The 16,823-nt window shown below is 39.5% G+C and overlaps 2 protein-coding genes across 18 annotated transcripts in view; one reads left to right on the top strand and one right to left on the bottom strand.

Annotated features, from left to right (window-relative positions):
* The window catches only part of LOC138762132 (kalirin-like), an 873,682-nt gene that overhangs the window by 729,126 nt on the left and 127,733 nt on the right, over positions 1-16,823 (bottom strand). For 5 of the 16 annotated variants that reach the window (XM_069935550.1, XM_069935561.1, XM_069935566.1 and 2 more), the window contains exon 1: positions 9,295-10,624. The exons of 3 other annotated variants lie outside the window; for them this stretch is intronic. In XM_069935550.1, coding sequence (XP_069791651.1) covers positions 9,295-9,327 — 33 coding nt within the window. In that variant the 5' untranslated portion in view covers positions 9,328-10,624. Of the gene's footprint in view, positions 1-9,294; positions 10,629-16,823 lie in introns of those variants that run through there. 8 more of the 16 variants (XM_069935553.1, XM_069935554.1, XM_069935557.1 and 5 more) reach the window with 3 other exon arrangements.
* LOC138762140 (ropporin-1-like) overlaps positions 10,401-16,823 on the top strand; it is a 94,176-nt gene continuing 87,753 nt past the window's right edge. The window contains exon 1 of one of the 2 annotated variants that reach the window (XM_069935602.1): positions 10,401-10,428. In XM_069935602.1, coding sequence (XP_069791703.1) covers positions 10,416-10,428 — 13 coding nt within the window. In that variant the 5' untranslated portion in view covers positions 10,401-10,415. Of the gene's footprint in view, positions 10,429-10,670; positions 10,780-16,823 lie in introns of those variants that run through there. The other variant, XM_069935603.1, reaches the window with a different exon arrangement.

Raw genomic sequence — 16,823 nt, 5'->3', positions numbered from 1 at the left:
GATTACATCTCTTTAGCCATTCCAGATATTGCTCAAATACATGACTAATCAGGTGACCTGCCTGCTGAGATAGTTGTACTTTAAGCAATCACATACAATAAATTTCATGATTGAACCTATTGGTGATGAGAATGCAATGGAAATTGCCAGTGTTATCAATTATCCCATATGTATTAATAATCCCAAACCCTAATGTATCAATACCAGCAGGTCCTTGAAATTATTCTCAATGTTTTGTGGCAGGATCATAGTGCAAAATTTCATGTTATAACCACCTTAAGACATTGCTATCAACAATAAAAATAAAAGTGCATGAAAAGTAAGCTAGTATCTTTGGTTAATTGATTATTCAGGAATCTGATGGCAGTGGGGAAGAAGCTGTCCTAGTGATGCTGAGTACTCGTCTTTAGCCTCCTGTACCTTTTCCCCAATGGTAGCAGAGTGAAGAGGGCATGGTCTAGATGGTGGGGGGGGTCTTTGATGACAGAGCCTGCTTTTTTAAGATATCACCTCATGTAGATATCCTCAATGGAGTGAAGTCTGGTGCTTGTGATGTCGCAGGCCAAGTTAACAACCCTCTGGAGTTTATTCTTGTCCTGAGAGTTGGTGCCTTCATAGACTACAACTCACCCTTCAATACCATTATTCCCTCAGTGCTGGTCAAGAAGCTACAAACTCTAGGCCTCTTAACCACCACCTCCCCCCCCCCCCCCCCCCCACCCCTGCAACTGGATCCTTGATTTTCTCATCGGAAGACCAAAGTCATCACAAATTGTAAACATCTCCTCCTCACTAATTATCAACACAGTCGTACCCCAAGGATGTGTGCTTAGCCACTGCTCTACTCATTATACACCATGACTGTGTGTCCAGGCACAATTCCAATGCCATCTACAAGTTTGCCAATGAGATCACAGTTGTCGGCAGAATCACAAATGGCAATGAGGAAGCGTACAGGAGGGAGATAGATCAGCTCATTGAATGGTGTAATGACAACAACCTTGCACTCAATGTCAGCAAAACCAAGGAGATGATTGTGGACTTCAGGAGGGAGTCGGGGAATATGACCCAGTCCTCATCAAGAGCTCAGTGGTGGAAAGGGTCAAGAACTTCAAATTCCTGGGTGTCAGGATCAGAGGATCTGTCCTGGAGGCTCCACGTTGATGAAATCACAAAGAAGGCTCACCAGTGGCTATACTTTGTGAGGTGTCTGAGAAGATTTAGTATGTCACCGAAGACAGTCGAAAACTTCTACAGAGCATTCTGGCTGGTTGCATCACTGCCTGGTATGAAGGCAGTACAGAATTGCACTCCTCAAACTAAAAACACAATATTACTTTCCACATTGAAGTAAAAAGCACATTTCTCATGCACAATGGGCAGAGACAGCATAGAATTTCAAGGGATGGAGTCAGACAGCACTAGCTTGAGAAGCTGAATATCTACTCCTTTTGCATGTTATAAGGATTTATTGAAGAGAGCTCTTCATAAAATTTTATAATTAAGACTAATTCTTGTGTGGGAACTTAGCAAAAGCCAAAAATCCATATGATCTGCATCTACTAGATCCCTCTCATCTGTACAATAACTCCTACAGACTAGTATATCATGATTTCTCAATCATAAATATTTGATTATTTCTCAGCAACTAAGACTTTGGTGAGGAAAAACATGACCTTAATAGGTTCATTGTGGAAATGTTTAAGAATAGAAGACTCCATCAACTCTTTCTCCCTATGCCAAAAAAAATCAACAATCGTTCATAACAACAAAGGTATTGAATGTTGGTTCCCCTTACCCAAGAAATCTTGTAAAGTTGGAAGCAGCGTAAAAGAGATTTTCCAGGCTAATTCTTGGGATGAGCCAGGAATTATCCTGGAGAATCTACAGATCCTGAATGTTTTTGAAGCATGGAAGAAAATCGCAGCACCTGGAGGAAATGCAAGCGGTCACAGAAAGAATGTTAAAATTCTTTATAGATAGTTCCAGATTTGAACCTAGGTCACTAGTGCTTAATAGTGTTGCACTAACAACAATATTTAGCAAAATACAACAATGAGGTAATTTATTGTATGATTTCTAGAAATAAAGTTGATTAAAATAATGCAATGAAAAAGAAACTACATAGAAATACTTTTAAGGTATACAAATATGTTTTCAGTGTTTATATAATGTGAAAAATAAACACTCATCATTTGGGAAACTAAACTCAACCATATTGAATTTTTCCCTATTGTCAGGCAACCAAATGTTTACTGCCCACATGACAGGGATTACCATGGTCTTGCTTTAGTATTGTTCAATTCTATTTAAGAAATGTCACATTTTACCATTTAATGTAGGATGTTTACTCTATTCCCAATTAATTCTTTTTCTTGACATTTATTAAGTGACGATTTACAGAAGAACTGCACTGTGGTTTAGAGAGTATAGTCAGAGTCTTTATCATTTTTTCATAAAATGGGCTGCTTGTAATTTGGTCTTGGCATCTTTTTGGAGTTTATATAAGGTGGGTGTGGAAAGGTCATTCCCATTCACATTTTGCAATTGGCAATCTGTATTTTGCAAAGTATTATTGGTTCAGAACAATAGTTTGGGTGACGGACTGCCTATACTCATTTACTGATAGTAGTCTGTTCCATCAGGAGGTAACACAGAGATGGCAGATGGCTAATTGGATATGATAAAGCAGCAGGGCTGCAAGGATAGTGAAAGAAGCTTTAAGAGGATTATCTAATCATGGCAAAAATAAATGTTTCTGAAAAGCAATTCATTTTATCTTGCTTGGCAGTTCGTCTTTTTGTGACGAGAAGACTAATGATAATTATATTATGTAAATTCTGAAACTCCAATTTTCCTTAAAACCTGCAACTATCATGGTTCTTTCCTTTCCCATTTTCTTCCCTAGTGTTGTTGATAGTGCAGATCTTGGAAAGAGCCTCTATATCAGGGGTGCCCAAACTTTTAATTTTTAATTTAGACGTAGCACGGCAACAGGCCATTTTGGCCCATGATTCCGTGCTGCCAAATTAACCTGCGTTCCCGTTATGTACTTGTGGGCCAAAATTAAAAGGTTGGCCACCCTTAACTACAGCATCTTTCACACTTGAGCTTAGTCTTTTCTGGGAATACACTTTGTAATAAAATTAAAATTAGTTTTTCAATAATTTCTTTTTGGAAAATGTTTAAATGAATGTTGGAACCTTTGCATAAAAATCTGAAAATATGGTCAAAAAGATCAGACATTCTTAATTGGGAGTACCATCATGCTTGCTGATTGTTGTAAAGAAAATGCATAGCCTGCACCTTTCACTTCTGATCTACTCTACCAGCTGGTTTTGCACTTGAATGGATACTCCCTTTTACCCTCAGATTTCCATGAGTCATGAATGAAGTGTCATTCTAATTTTGCTGAATCTAGTAAGCTCTTTGCTTGCAATTGCTGGGGTTTTTCACTCAACAGGACAGAGAATGTGAGAGATCCATCACTTCTTCAAGAAGTCATTTTGATATATCTCAGTTTTAAAGGTTTGGAATCTTATCATGTACTTATGCCCCCTTATTTAACACTCTCTAACTAATGAAAAAATCCAGTATCTAACCTCCCAAGCTCCCTTAGGATCTTATGGGTTTAAGTAATTCTGCTAAATTTCAAAGAATATTGGCTGAGAGTTTTTAGTCTTTCTCAGTATGACAGCCCTCTCATTACATATTTTAACCAACTTTATTTTCAGTAATCATCAAATATAGTACCCTACTGTTGCATTTTTCAAAATATTGTGGTTAGTGCAATGCTATTACAGAGCCAGCAAACTGGGTTTGAAACTGGCGCTCTCTGTAAGGAGTTTTTACGTTCTCCCCGTGACCACAAAGGTTTCCTCCAGGTGATCTGGTTTCCTTCCAATCTTCAAAACCATGTGGGGTTTGTTGGCTAATTGGTGTACTTGGGTGGCATGGGCTTATGGACTGGGAGGGCCTGTTAACTTACTGTATGACCAGATTTAAAAAATAAAACTTGTAAAAAAATTTATTGAATTGACTCATACTTCCTAGTTGATAAACTGTGATAATGCAAAATTATTTTTCTAAATGAACAAAGGTACCACAATGTACATATTTGTAACTTTGAAAACAAATGTTCATCTTCATCCTGACCCCAAGTATGGAGTTTGTGCATTATTTGCTCTGAGCTGTTTTTCAATAAATCAAATGGCCTGGTAGTGGATGTGAAGGATATGTCCATGAGCTCATAAAGACCTTACTGTAGCAGGAATTGTAATTTTTTTGTTCTATTTTTGCCGAACACAAAAATAAAATGATTTTTTGTGTTACGAGCCCAGAGGATCCCAAAACCCAGCAGCAATAGATAGTCACCAAGACAAATGGTTACTTAAACAAAAGTTGCTTTTAATTATCTTTAAGCATGAAAATAGAATCAAACTTTAACTTATCACTAATGACTTACTTAACCTAACTTAACCCCCTTCTAATTCTAAGCACACATGTATGTGTGTATGTTGTGTGTGTGTGTGTGTGTGTGTGTGTGTGCGTGCGTGCATAAGTTCAGAAAAGTTCTTTGGTTCAAAGTCCAATTTCACTTCTTATTCCTCCAAGTTCACTGGTTGCAGGCAATTCTTATACTGTGCACAGAATTTAACTTTTATAAAATTTACCAGGCTTTTGTGCTTGAAAGGTAAATGGTTACTGCTCAGGAAGGTTCTTGTTGGTTTAGAGAGAGACTTTTTGTTCCAGGACATCCACAACTGATACCTTTTTAATCAGCCACTTCAGTGTCTTGCTGACATAACTTGTCCCGTTCACAGTTCTCCAGATGATAGCCTCTTTCTTTCAGGTCACCAAAGAGTTCCTTTTCGTTTTTCTTATTTCAAGTGAAACATTAAACAGCCAGACCTCTCCTCTTGCATGAACCACAAGGGCTTTGACCAGCCTGAAATAAGAACCTATCTTCCAAATGGGGCTTTTCACTAGCTTGCCAGCTTGTTCTGTTCCAGTCCCAGCTGCTTCTGCTGGTTGTAACACTGTAGAAGTGATCTGTGTGTGTGTGTGTGAGTGTGTGTGTGTCTCTCTCTCTCTCTCTCGCTCTCTGCTTGCCAAACCACATGACCCTCCTAGAACAGTTCCAGACTGAAGCGGCTCTGACAAGCTCTTTCATCTATTGCCTTTTTGTAAACACAATCCATTAGTGAAGTCTCTTGGGCACTCTCCAAAGCTCCTGCAAAAGCTGTGGAGCCAATCGTCTAACATTAGCAGAGCTCCAGTGTTTCAAATAAAATCAATTTTAAAGTGTTTGTAAGTGAACTACTCTAACAAACCTTTCCCAATTTATCTCCCAAAAACATATCTATATACTCTGTCATATTAGTAATAACTGAATGTGCAAATTTGAAACCCATACCACTTTGAATTAGATCAGAAAGACTTATCCAGTAAATACACAAGTTCATTAAAATATATCTGCAAGAAAAATATTGCAATTGCTTTATCGATTAGGTCAATAACCTTGTTGTCATAAAGATGGATGTGCAAATTGGCTAGGATACAAGAAATAGCTATCCTGCTCTTTATTGAAATAGTTTAATGGCATTATTTACATAAATCTTGAAGGAAAATTGAGGTTTTGGTTGAATGCTTCATCTGATTACTTGTATCCAGGATCCAATGTAAGCCAAGATTAAGTGATTTTGTCTTGAATTTGTAATGTTCTAACTTGTAGAAAAGTTGGATCTGCAGTCCTTCATAGCTCAGAAAAACTTGCAATATCAGGAAAAACTATCCTGCACTTTTACCTTTTGCACCTAGAAGAGAGCAAGTTTGGAATGACGGTTCAATGTAGCCAAAGTACAGACATACTTAACTAGAGCAACATGCAATGTTGCATGTTATAGAACGATAGGACCATAGAGCACAACAGCACAGAAACAGGCTCTTCAGCCAATCTAGTTCCTGCCAAAGTATTATTCTGGCAAGCCTCAATGACCTGCCCATATCCATGTATCTGTACATCCATGTACAAATGCAATATTTTTCTTTAAATCTTGAAATCTACAGTTCTTTTGATCGTTTTCATGCTCATGCTGTGTGCAGTTTATTTTTTTGCACAACCAATTAGAGGGAATTCTGCTGCGCCTGCAGGAAAAAGGAATCTCAGCTTTGTTTGTGATGTCATGTATGTACTCTAACAATAGATCTGAAATCGTGCCTGCATTCACCACTTCAGCCGGAAGCTTATTCTACACTCTCACTATTCTCTGCATGAAGAAATTTCCCTTTAAATATTTCCCCTTTCCACCCTCAACCCATGTCCTCTAGTACTTGTCTCATCTAAGCTCCATGTCAAAAGCCTGCTTGTACTTACTCTGTCTACATGCCTCATAATTTTGCATACATCAAATTTCCCCTCATTTTCTGGTGCTCCATGGAATAAACTCCTAACCTATTTAACCTTTTGTAATTACTGTTCGAGTCCCAGCAACGTACTTGTGAATCTTCTCTGCCTTCTTCAATCATGTTGATATCTTTTTTGTAGTTAAGTGACCTTCTCTTCTTTGGCTTGGCTTCACGGACGAAGATTTATGGAGGGGGTAAATATACACGTAAACTGCACATAATACTCCCAATTTGCCCTCATGAATGACATACAACTTTACCATAACATCCCAACTCCCATACTCAATACTTTAATTTATGAAGGCCAACATGCCTTTGGAGTTATGAAATTGTGCTCATAACAAGTCAATTAGGTACGATTAAAACAGTGGTTTTCAAACTTTTTCTTTCCATCCACATACCACCTTAAGCAATCCCTTACTAATCAGAGAGCACCTATAGCATAGGAAATACTAAAGTGGTATGTGAGTGGAAAGAAAAAGGTTGAGAACCACTGCCATAGCACTACCTAGTGAGACAGAATCAGTGCAGTCCACAAATTAGTTAACTGATTGATGTGAAAATTGAGCATGAATAATGAAGAAGTTTGGAAAGAGGACATAAATAAAAGTTAGAACATGTCTAAAGTAGTAGTTACAGTAAGTGAGTGTACATAATGGAAATGCCAATTATATTTATGGAATCCTATTGCTGAGTAAACAAAAAATATGCCTGGCTAAAGTAAATTAGGAAATGAATATGCTAAACTGTATGTATTATACTATTAAGTTGAACATTTAAAAAAATCTTCATCTTTGTAGATTACTTTGAGTAATATTAAATTTGCCACTTAAACAAAACAAATATATCATAAATATTGCAAGGCTGATAACAACAATGAATGATGGTACTAAAATCAAGTATTTATAATCATTAACAGCATTTATATAAGGCACACAAAACATCTATTTTCAATCAACTGCAATCATGTTTACCAATGCAATGTACCAAATTTTTATCAACACCTGTGTCTGATCATTACTCTGGAAGCACATAATCCCATCATAATAATCTATTTTCATTGCTGTATTAGAATTGTAACCATTCGAATGGTTACAATTGTTTACAAAATTTATCAGTTAAAACTGATCAGGACACTGCAAGACCTCCTGGAGTTCCTCCAGCATTTTTGTGTGGTTTTACTACAATTAGAGCATCACTCAGGAAATTATTCACGACTTCAATTGGTATTCAGTGCTACAAGCAGAGCTTCAAACATAGTTCGATTTTCCCGCCTTAATACTAATTGTGAAGTATTACCGTACAATTTCATTTTCGTCTACAACTAATGAATCTTATTAGTGGTGTTGGAAACCCAACCAAACTAATGCTAAAGAATGGTTGAATAATCATCGCAGGTGACAGAAAATCATAAAAATTACTGGCAGATTAGTTTACAATCGAAGTCCAAATGAATCTTGACCTATAAGCATGAGAACAAAGTCTCAAATGTTAAGTAATCCACTGAGTTAGAATTTAAATAATTTAATTTGAGATTCTTAATAAAATTTAAGTCCTGGAATATGACAAGATCAGAATCTCCTGTATAACTGTCTGCATAAATAGCAGCAGCCGTTATGCATTGACATCCACTGAATGAAACAAATAAAGATAAAACAGGGTTGCTCTTTGTCAACTGTCACACCTGAGTCTGGACTACCATATATAAAAAAACTCAGAAAGCAATTACATGAAGCACAAATTTAGAACAGCTGTTTTTTTAGTAAATGCAAAAAAAATCCACACCATGAATGCAAGAGCTTTTTTTTCAAAAAATCTATTAAACATTTAGTGGGGTGGGGAAAGGAGAATATTACTAAATAACCTTCACCTCCACTCCAGGATACCAGAAACACTTTGTACTGGGCTGGGTTAGAAATAAACAGCTGAAGACAATTTCATCCCCTAAAATTATTATATCGCTGTTTAGTATCAATGATGTCATAATTGGTGACCCTGTAGAGCTCCATGTACCAGTGATGTTAACAGTCAGGAAGATATGATGGGCCAGACGTTAGTATTTTGAAGATGGAAAAATTTAGGCTGCTATCCCAATTCATTTGCTGAGTGCATCCCTGAAAGTTGTCTTATTGATCACAAAATTTCTCTAAGAGCTCGTCCATAAATGAGTGGTGAAGGAGGACCCCCCGATTCAAGCAACACATCTTACAAGGCAGTGTGCGGAGTGAATATTTTATTGGCTATTTGAGTTGCAGATCGATAGCAGCTCTCTGAACAGTAAAAACGGTACAGCGTGCATCAAAAACACACACTGCTTGAATAAAATTATTGCATTTATTAAAATAAACTTGATATGTTTTTTTTCTTTGCAAAACTATTAAAATACATACATCTCTATATATGACACGAAACTATGCTTTCAGGATGAATAATAATTAATCGGTTAAATTTTCCGTAGCGTGTGAATTTGCACAAGACAATAATTTGTCACAAATTCTAACGATTCGATCTTGATTTCCGAAGAACCACAAAGCGCCATTGAGCTGATTCCACGGAGTTGGCCCGACAGAGCAGTAGTGGTCTTATGGCAACACATCAGAAATACTTTTCCGTTTAGAATGATAAAATCACTCCGTCTTTAGAACTAGGTCAGAATAATTAAATGACCGTTATCTGAATGACAGATGTCAGACACGTTGCTCACGGTTTTATTCCGCTGGATCAGATTTCCTGAAAACATTTCATTGTTTAATGTTCACAACCTATACGCAAGTCGGCCTGACAGCAAACTGGTGAATTGCGAGAGTAACTGCTGGAGACCCAAATCACTTCTCTCGCATCCTCACAAACCCATCTTTTCCCCCAAATCAGAACCTTCCCTCTTACCTGTCTTGAAAAATGCGGCGATGTCACCATCATTGACGCATTCGTCTGCCCCTTCTGCGGAATTCATCGTTCACCCAATGAAGGAAATATAAAAGAATTACATCCACTCCTACTACAGGCTGAGCTCCATTTTCAGCGCCGGCTGTCAGCTGCTGTTAGGTAGTGGTGATGTGGGGAGAGCCGTGCTCGACCAAAAGTCTCTGCATTTGTCCTCTATTGTTCAAAGGCGCCCTCCTCTCTCCGGCAGCAACATGACAAGACCAACAACAATAGGTTACACATGGGCTCGGCTCAATACCTTGCCACGAGTGACAGCTCCTTCGGACCACAAACTTGGAGCCGAAGCCGCTTCAAAGAATCACTCTTTCCAATAAGGTGGACCTCAGCGGCGATTAAATGATCTCAACCCAACTGCTGCTGCTAAGCCTTCGATGGAAATGATTCGAATGACAAGAGGCCGAGAGGAGCTGGAAACACCGGCCGTCGGAAAGTGGACATTATGGCGAGTCGGCTCGAGATGAAATGAGCCCCAGCAAAGACTTAGGAAGAGTCGCCAGACAATAGCGTGCGTCTTCAGTGGTTGAAAAGAGAGTGGCTACTGGTCTCAAACAACTCTTATCTCACTGGGGGAAAATCTTCCAAACGCAGATCCCAGGCGCTGGGATGTTGCGCCAAGGAGTGGCCAAACTGCGCCTTCTAGCGTTTGTTGACGCACTGAACCAGATCCGATTCCTCCCGATTGTTTTCATTGTATGGACCCAATGACGATCTGAGCACAGGATAATTAAAATGAAATGTTATTTGATGCAAAATGGCCGAGGAGGGGCTGAATGTCTTCAGCAGTGGGGTTAAAAAATATGGTATTGACCAAGAAGAAAGATACTGACGCCAAAGGTGGAACTTCGTTAAAAGCCAAAACCTTGTGAGCTCGGTGTAATTTATGATGCCTGTTGGTGAGAAATAAGACATTCCCCCAGGACCTGGTCCCACCTGTTGTCCCCAAGCACTTCTTGCCACCACAACCCATCTGCTCAACATTTGTCCCAGTAAGAATCGATTCCATGACTAGATTCCGGATATCTGAAGAACCACACAAGATGCGGTTGGAATAAAAACCCAATATGCCGCTAAAACGTACGGATTTTTACTGTATATATTCAAAATGCTAACCAGTTAAGCCGTATAATTCTCTTTCGTTCACTCTAGTTACGCTTGACATAAATTTGGTCAAATTGTTTATGAACAAATGAATCGAGGTGATTACGTCATGGTGCTTCAGCCAGAGAACCTGGTGAAATGACCACAATTGGATTGCTGGATGAAGACAGAATGTCGTCAAATCGTCTATGCCGCTGCTGGGTTGCTAAGTAACAACGTAGCGCAATAAAACAACAATAATCTGTAACAAAGAAATCGGCGTGATCCTTGAATTGCTATTTATTAGTTGTCGTTCAAATCAACGCCAGTTTGCCTGGGTGTTTACAGGTATTGGTTGAACTCTCCATACAAAGTTAATGATCTAATTGCCTAATTTCTAAATATTCATATTATTTCAGATAGAATTTCAACCGAGCCTACCAACATCCCTTTTAAACGAAGGGATCTCTCCATTTTTGTTTCGCCTTTCCTTGAATAACGATTGAAACTAGAGTATTGTTTCATTAGTAATTATAACGTTTTTGTGCCAGTTTGTTCGGGTAAGGGTATTGATAAGGATGCATCGCTCAATTTTATCATGTTATGCCTGTGGAAAATGTTCAGCTAGTTTTTTTTTAAGAGCAGGACCATTCTTCTTCAACAGTCCCTTGAGAAAGATGATGACTTGTCTTTAGTGAAAGCTGCCTGTGCGCGACTTTTGTTTTGAAAGTGGGAAAGGCATGGACCACCACATCGTTCTGACAGAGAAAGGTCTGAAGCCACTGACAAGGCTCATTATTCAACTGCAAACAGCACTGTTTGGTGGCGTTTGGAGAGAGCTTCTCTGATATGTGGCAAGGCATCCACAGATCATCAAAGACCAGCATGTCTAGGAGATATTGAAGAAAGAATACCAATGCCTGTACATTCTAAGCAGTTTGATGAGATTCTGTATATCTTGGAATATTCTAAGGAACCTCTCCAGGTTAGAAAGTGTGTGTGTATATATATATATAAAGCTGTAAAAATTGGCAGGTATCACCAAGTCCATCACAGGCACCAACTTCCTGGCCATTGAAGATGTCCACACCTATTTAATAAGACGGCCATTTGCGAAGCCCAGACATCCTACTCTGATGTTGCCATGATTGTAGTGGGTGATTTCAACCACGCCAACCTGAAAACAGTCTTAACTGTTTCAACAACATGACAACCACCACCAGAGGAAAGAAAACCCTGGATTGGGTGTGCATTAACGTCACTGGTGCATACAAGGCTGCCCCTCACCCCTTCTTTGGTTACTCAGATCACATATCTGTCCTGCTAACACTAGCATACAGACTGCTGGCAAAACAAGCCATGCCAGTTTTCAGGGAGATTAGGGTGTGTCTGGGGTGGTGGGGGGGGGGGGGGGTAAGTTGCAATAGCATCAGCACTGTAAGACTGCTTTGAGACTATGGACTGGAACTGTTTAAGGGAGGTGGCCACCTACAACAATCATGTAAATATCAATGATACACAAGCTCAGTAATTGGCTACACCAGCAAGTGCATTGAGGATGTCACTGAAATCAAATGCTTCAACAACCAGAGCTAACCAGATACCATGGTTGAATGGAGAGGTTCAGGCTCTTCTCAAAGCTCAATATGCAACCTTTAGGACAGGAGATGTCACTAAGATCGGACACGGCTGAATTTTCCCATGCAATCTGGAAGGCAAAGTGTTGGTATGCACAGATCCATAGACAACTGTGTGATACCAGCAACACGAGGTGCAAGTGGCAAAGATAATAACAGATAATAAGACAACCTTGTGAGTTAAAAACAATGACGCCTCCTTTCTGGACAGACTGAACATCTTCTATGCATGGTTTGATAAAAAGAACAGGCTGATGCTGAAGAAAGCTCCAAGTCCCCGATGAACGGGATCTCTGCATAGGTGAGGAGAACCCGATCCAAGGTGAACCTACACAAGGCAGCAGGACCAGACACATATCTGGTTGGGTACTAAGGACTATGCAGACCAATTGACAGAGGAATTACAGACATCTCCAATACCTCACTCCAGCAGTCCATCTTCCTCATGGGTTTCAAGACAGCCACCATCATGCCAGTATCAAATAGCACAACAATAACAGGCCTCAATGACAACACCTCCATGGCAATGACCACCATTATGAAATGCTTTGAGTGTCTGTCTCCCAGAGACAGTAGACACATTTCAATTCACCTATCGAAGAAACCATTCCACAGATGATGCTATAGTCTTGTATCTCCATTCTATCCTGACCCATCTGGAGAATGACACCTCATACGCCAGGCTGCTGTTCATCTACTTCATTGATCATTCATCAATCATGGTGGAGAAGCTGTCCTTGCTGGGACTCAACACCCCTCTCTGGAACTGGATTCTAGACTTCCTTATAGAAAGACCACAGACTGGAATGCCAGATCCAGCTCCAAAAGAGTCATGAAGTTTGTAAATGACACAACAGCAGTTGGCCTCATCATCAACAACAGCGATGAGTTGCACTAGAGAGAAGAGATAGAAAATCTCATGATATGGTGCAAGAATAACAACCTGAGTCTCAACATGGTCAAGATGAAGGAGATGATTGTGGACTTCAGGCGGACCAGAAACGAACACCTCCATTAAACATTAATAATTCAGTAGTGGAGAGAGTAGATAGCACCAAGTTCCTCATAGTCCATGTGACAACTGACCTCTTCTGGATACACCACAACTCCTCACTTGTCAGGAAGGCACAACAGTGACTGCACTTCCTGAGAAGACTGAAGCAGGCAAGGCTACCAGCCATCATTTCAATGTTCTACAGGAGCTCTACCAAGAACATCTTGTCTGGCTGGATCAGTGTTGTATAGTTTATGTAGAGAAGTGGATCAGAGGTCAATGGTTTATTGTTATATACATAATTGCAATGTTCAGATGTAATGAAAGTCTTGACACAATAACACATATTTAATTCTAATTAACACATGAGAAGAGATTTAAAAGGATAATAAATACCAAAAGGAAGAGAAAAATAATCAATAAATAGTCCCAGGAGTACAAAAATGTGTTGTGTCAGAAGTGGTCTTGATGTACTGTTATCTTTAAGATAGGATGGGGAGGTTCAATAGCCAAAAAAAAAAACACTTCTTGAACCGAGAGGTAACAGACTTTAGACTTTATCTTCTCCCTGAACATGGCTAGGTGATGCTGATCAGTTATGATTATCAAATTCAAGTTTATTTATCATCTGATAGCGCAAGAACAACTAACGAAGCAGTGTTCTTCAGTTTTTGATGCAAAACAATACAGAATACAAAACAAATATAACACACATGCAGACAACCAATACATATGCAGGACAAATGTACATAAATTTTAAAAAATGGTTAGTGTTAGTTTGAGCAATTCATAGCATCATTAAGCGTTCTTACTGCCTGTTGGAAGAAGCTGTTTTTGAGCCTGGTGGTGCTGGCCCTGAGACTCTTGTATCTCTTTCTCAATGGGAACAGCTGAAAGATTCTGTGTGCTGGGTGGTAGGGTTCCTCAATGATTTTTGTGTGCCTCTTCAGTCAACTATCCTGGTAGATCATGTTGATGGGGTGGGGGGGGGGGTTGTGGGGCACACAGGTGAATGAAGACCACAGTGATCCTCTGCCACTCTTATAGTCCAAAGTTAAACTGGAATAAGTAAGACTTTCATTACATCTGAACATGGTAATTATTTGTTACAATAAAACCATTCACTTTAGCTACTCATCCCTACCTTTGGACAGCTAACGTCTGGAATTTAGTATAGATCTTATATTTTTCTTGGGTTAGTTGGGTTATCACCCCACACAACATATTTGTGGACTGTCCCATTGGCAAGTATTTTAATTTAAGCATTGTTTGTATCCAGAAAACATTTTATCTTTAAAGTTGAAATTAGTGTCTTAAACTTCAGATGTGGGTGCATCATATGTTTCTTTGATAAAGCCCATCTATATGAATCTTTTCTCTCATCTGTATCAAATTAGTCTCGAATGAAGTGTCTCAAACCAAAATCTTAGCACTCCATTTCTTTCCATCGATGATGCCAGACCTGCCGAGTCCCTCCAGCCTCTCATTGTTTGTTCAGAACTCCAGCATCTACAGTTCTTGTGTTTTAATGATATCAGAAAATACCACAAAGGCTGCAGGTCAAGACAATATCCATGTTGTGGCAATAAAGACCTGCACTCCAGAACTAGTCAAGCTGTTCCAGTTAACTTCAATGCCAAAAATGTGTAAAATTGCCCATGTATGTCAAATTTACATGAACCAGGACAAATGTTATCTGTCCAATCAGTCTACTGCCAATCATCAGCAAAATGATGTAAATTGTCATTGACAAGTAATAATACAGTAATAAGTAATAATACAGCCATGCAGCAACTTGCGTCCGGGTTATGTTCTGGAAGTGTGGACGCAAATCGATTTGGGCAGAAGTCATTCATTATAAGTGAAATATACTATACCACGTAAGATACCATGACACACATATACATATTTACCTAACTCTCTATAATGTATATGCACATGTCTAAATACCATAATGCACTGTATATTTTCAGATAAAATTTAGCCAACAAGATAACATGCAAACAAGAGACTGCACGGAACATGATTTGATGCTGGATGTTGGTGTCTCGTATGCTATCGAGACTAGAAAAATGCTATACAGTACAGTGTGCTTTTTTCCATGGTAAATAGAAAGAGTACACATTAATATAATAACACAATAACAATAAAATAGATTTTAATTACATATATGTGTAGCGGTACTATGGTGGCACTACAACTCCCAGGAGGCATCAAACCATGTGACATCAGTGCGTGATGATGTCAGTACGTGTCGAGTATGTGATTCTGGCTTTTAAAAGGTTGGGCGGGTGATGGAGAGTAAATCCATTTGATTCACTCTAAAAACTCCTTGTGCGGTTATTTTGTCGTGTCCACTGTGATTCTAGTGGCCACAACTGGTGACCCTGATGAGTCCAAAATCAAATTTTTAGACAAACATGGACTCTGCAGTTGTTGCTGTGAAGCTACCACCCTTCTGGACAGCTAAGCCTGAACTGTGGTTCCAACAGGCTGAAGCAGAATTTCACCTTCGTAAAGTCGAATTGGACACCACTCATTATTGCCATCTTGTCAAATGGCAGCCAAACTACTACATTTTGATGGATTGGGAACCGCGCCCCTTCAAAACTAATGGATGAAATGTTATTCCTGGCAGCTGGCAAAAGGCTCAATATGTTATTCGAGCAGCTCTTTTTAGAGTGAATCCCAGATGATATTAGGCACTTGTTATCCAAGTGTTTATTTGAAGACCCAAGGGCTGTAGCAGCAAAGGCCAACACTTTATGGCTGGCTAAAAAAGCACAGTAAGGAAAGACAAATCTGCACAACCAACCCCTTCAATACTGACCTATGTCACACTCTAGTGGTCTTAGCACATCACTCCCTACAAGCAAGCAGTCTGTGGCGACCTTGTCTTGGTGATATTACCACAGGCGTTGGGGAGTAAATGCCTGCAAGTGCCTTCCACCCTGCCTGTTTGCGGGAAATGCCCAGGCCAACCGCCAGTAAGGCTGCAGTGGTTGGCAAGAAACCTGCAAGCCTACTGTATGTATGGGACCTGTTGTCGCAACAAAAATTTCTGGTGGATGCGGGTTCAGAAGTTAGTGTATTTCCACCCACTGGTTTTGACACATGCCATCCTACCCCAGACCTGCAATTACGAGCAGTTAACAGTTCCAACATTCCGACCTTTGGCACCAGGAAGATGAATATCAAGTTCGAGAATCATCTCTACACTAGAATATCAAGTTCGAGAATCATCTCTACACTAGGCTATTTATTATAGCAGTAGTATCCTGACCTTTGCTTGGTACAGATTTTCTTCAGGCTCATTCATTCCTCATCGACTTAAAAGGTTGTTGGCTAATAGATTGGCTTATATTCCTCTGTTAGGCACCTATACCCCTGCTCTGCGCCTTCAAACAGTAAGTAAACCAGTAGATGAATTCTCCAAGCTGTTGGTACTTATGTGGTTGGTGCAGATGAATTTTTGATCAATGATAATCTCCTCAGATTTAACAGTAATGCCATTAAATGTCTCAGGCAAATTGTTAAGGACTCTCTTGTTCGAGGTGATAATTGTTTGAAGTTTTTGTGGTGTACTTACTCGCCTATGCCCATTATCTACAATTTTCTGCCTTCACTGCAAAGCCCGGTGTTACACATTGCATTTGTTCTAAGGGCCCTCCTATCCATGCTCAAGTGCACTGCTTGACTTCAGAGAAGCTGCACTTGGCTAAGGAAGAGTTTGCCAAGATAGAGGAACTTCTTCTTTGGCT

Source organism: Narcine bancroftii, chromosome 4 (assembly GCF_036971445.1).
Source record: "Narcine bancroftii isolate sNarBan1 chromosome 4, sNarBan1.hap1, whole genome shotgun sequence".
Classification (NCBI taxonomy): Eukaryota; Metazoa; Chordata; class Chondrichthyes; order Torpediniformes; family Narcinidae; genus Narcine; species Narcine bancroftii.
Note: the sequence above shows the minus strand (reverse complement) of the source record. Positions and strands in the feature narration are given on the sequence as shown.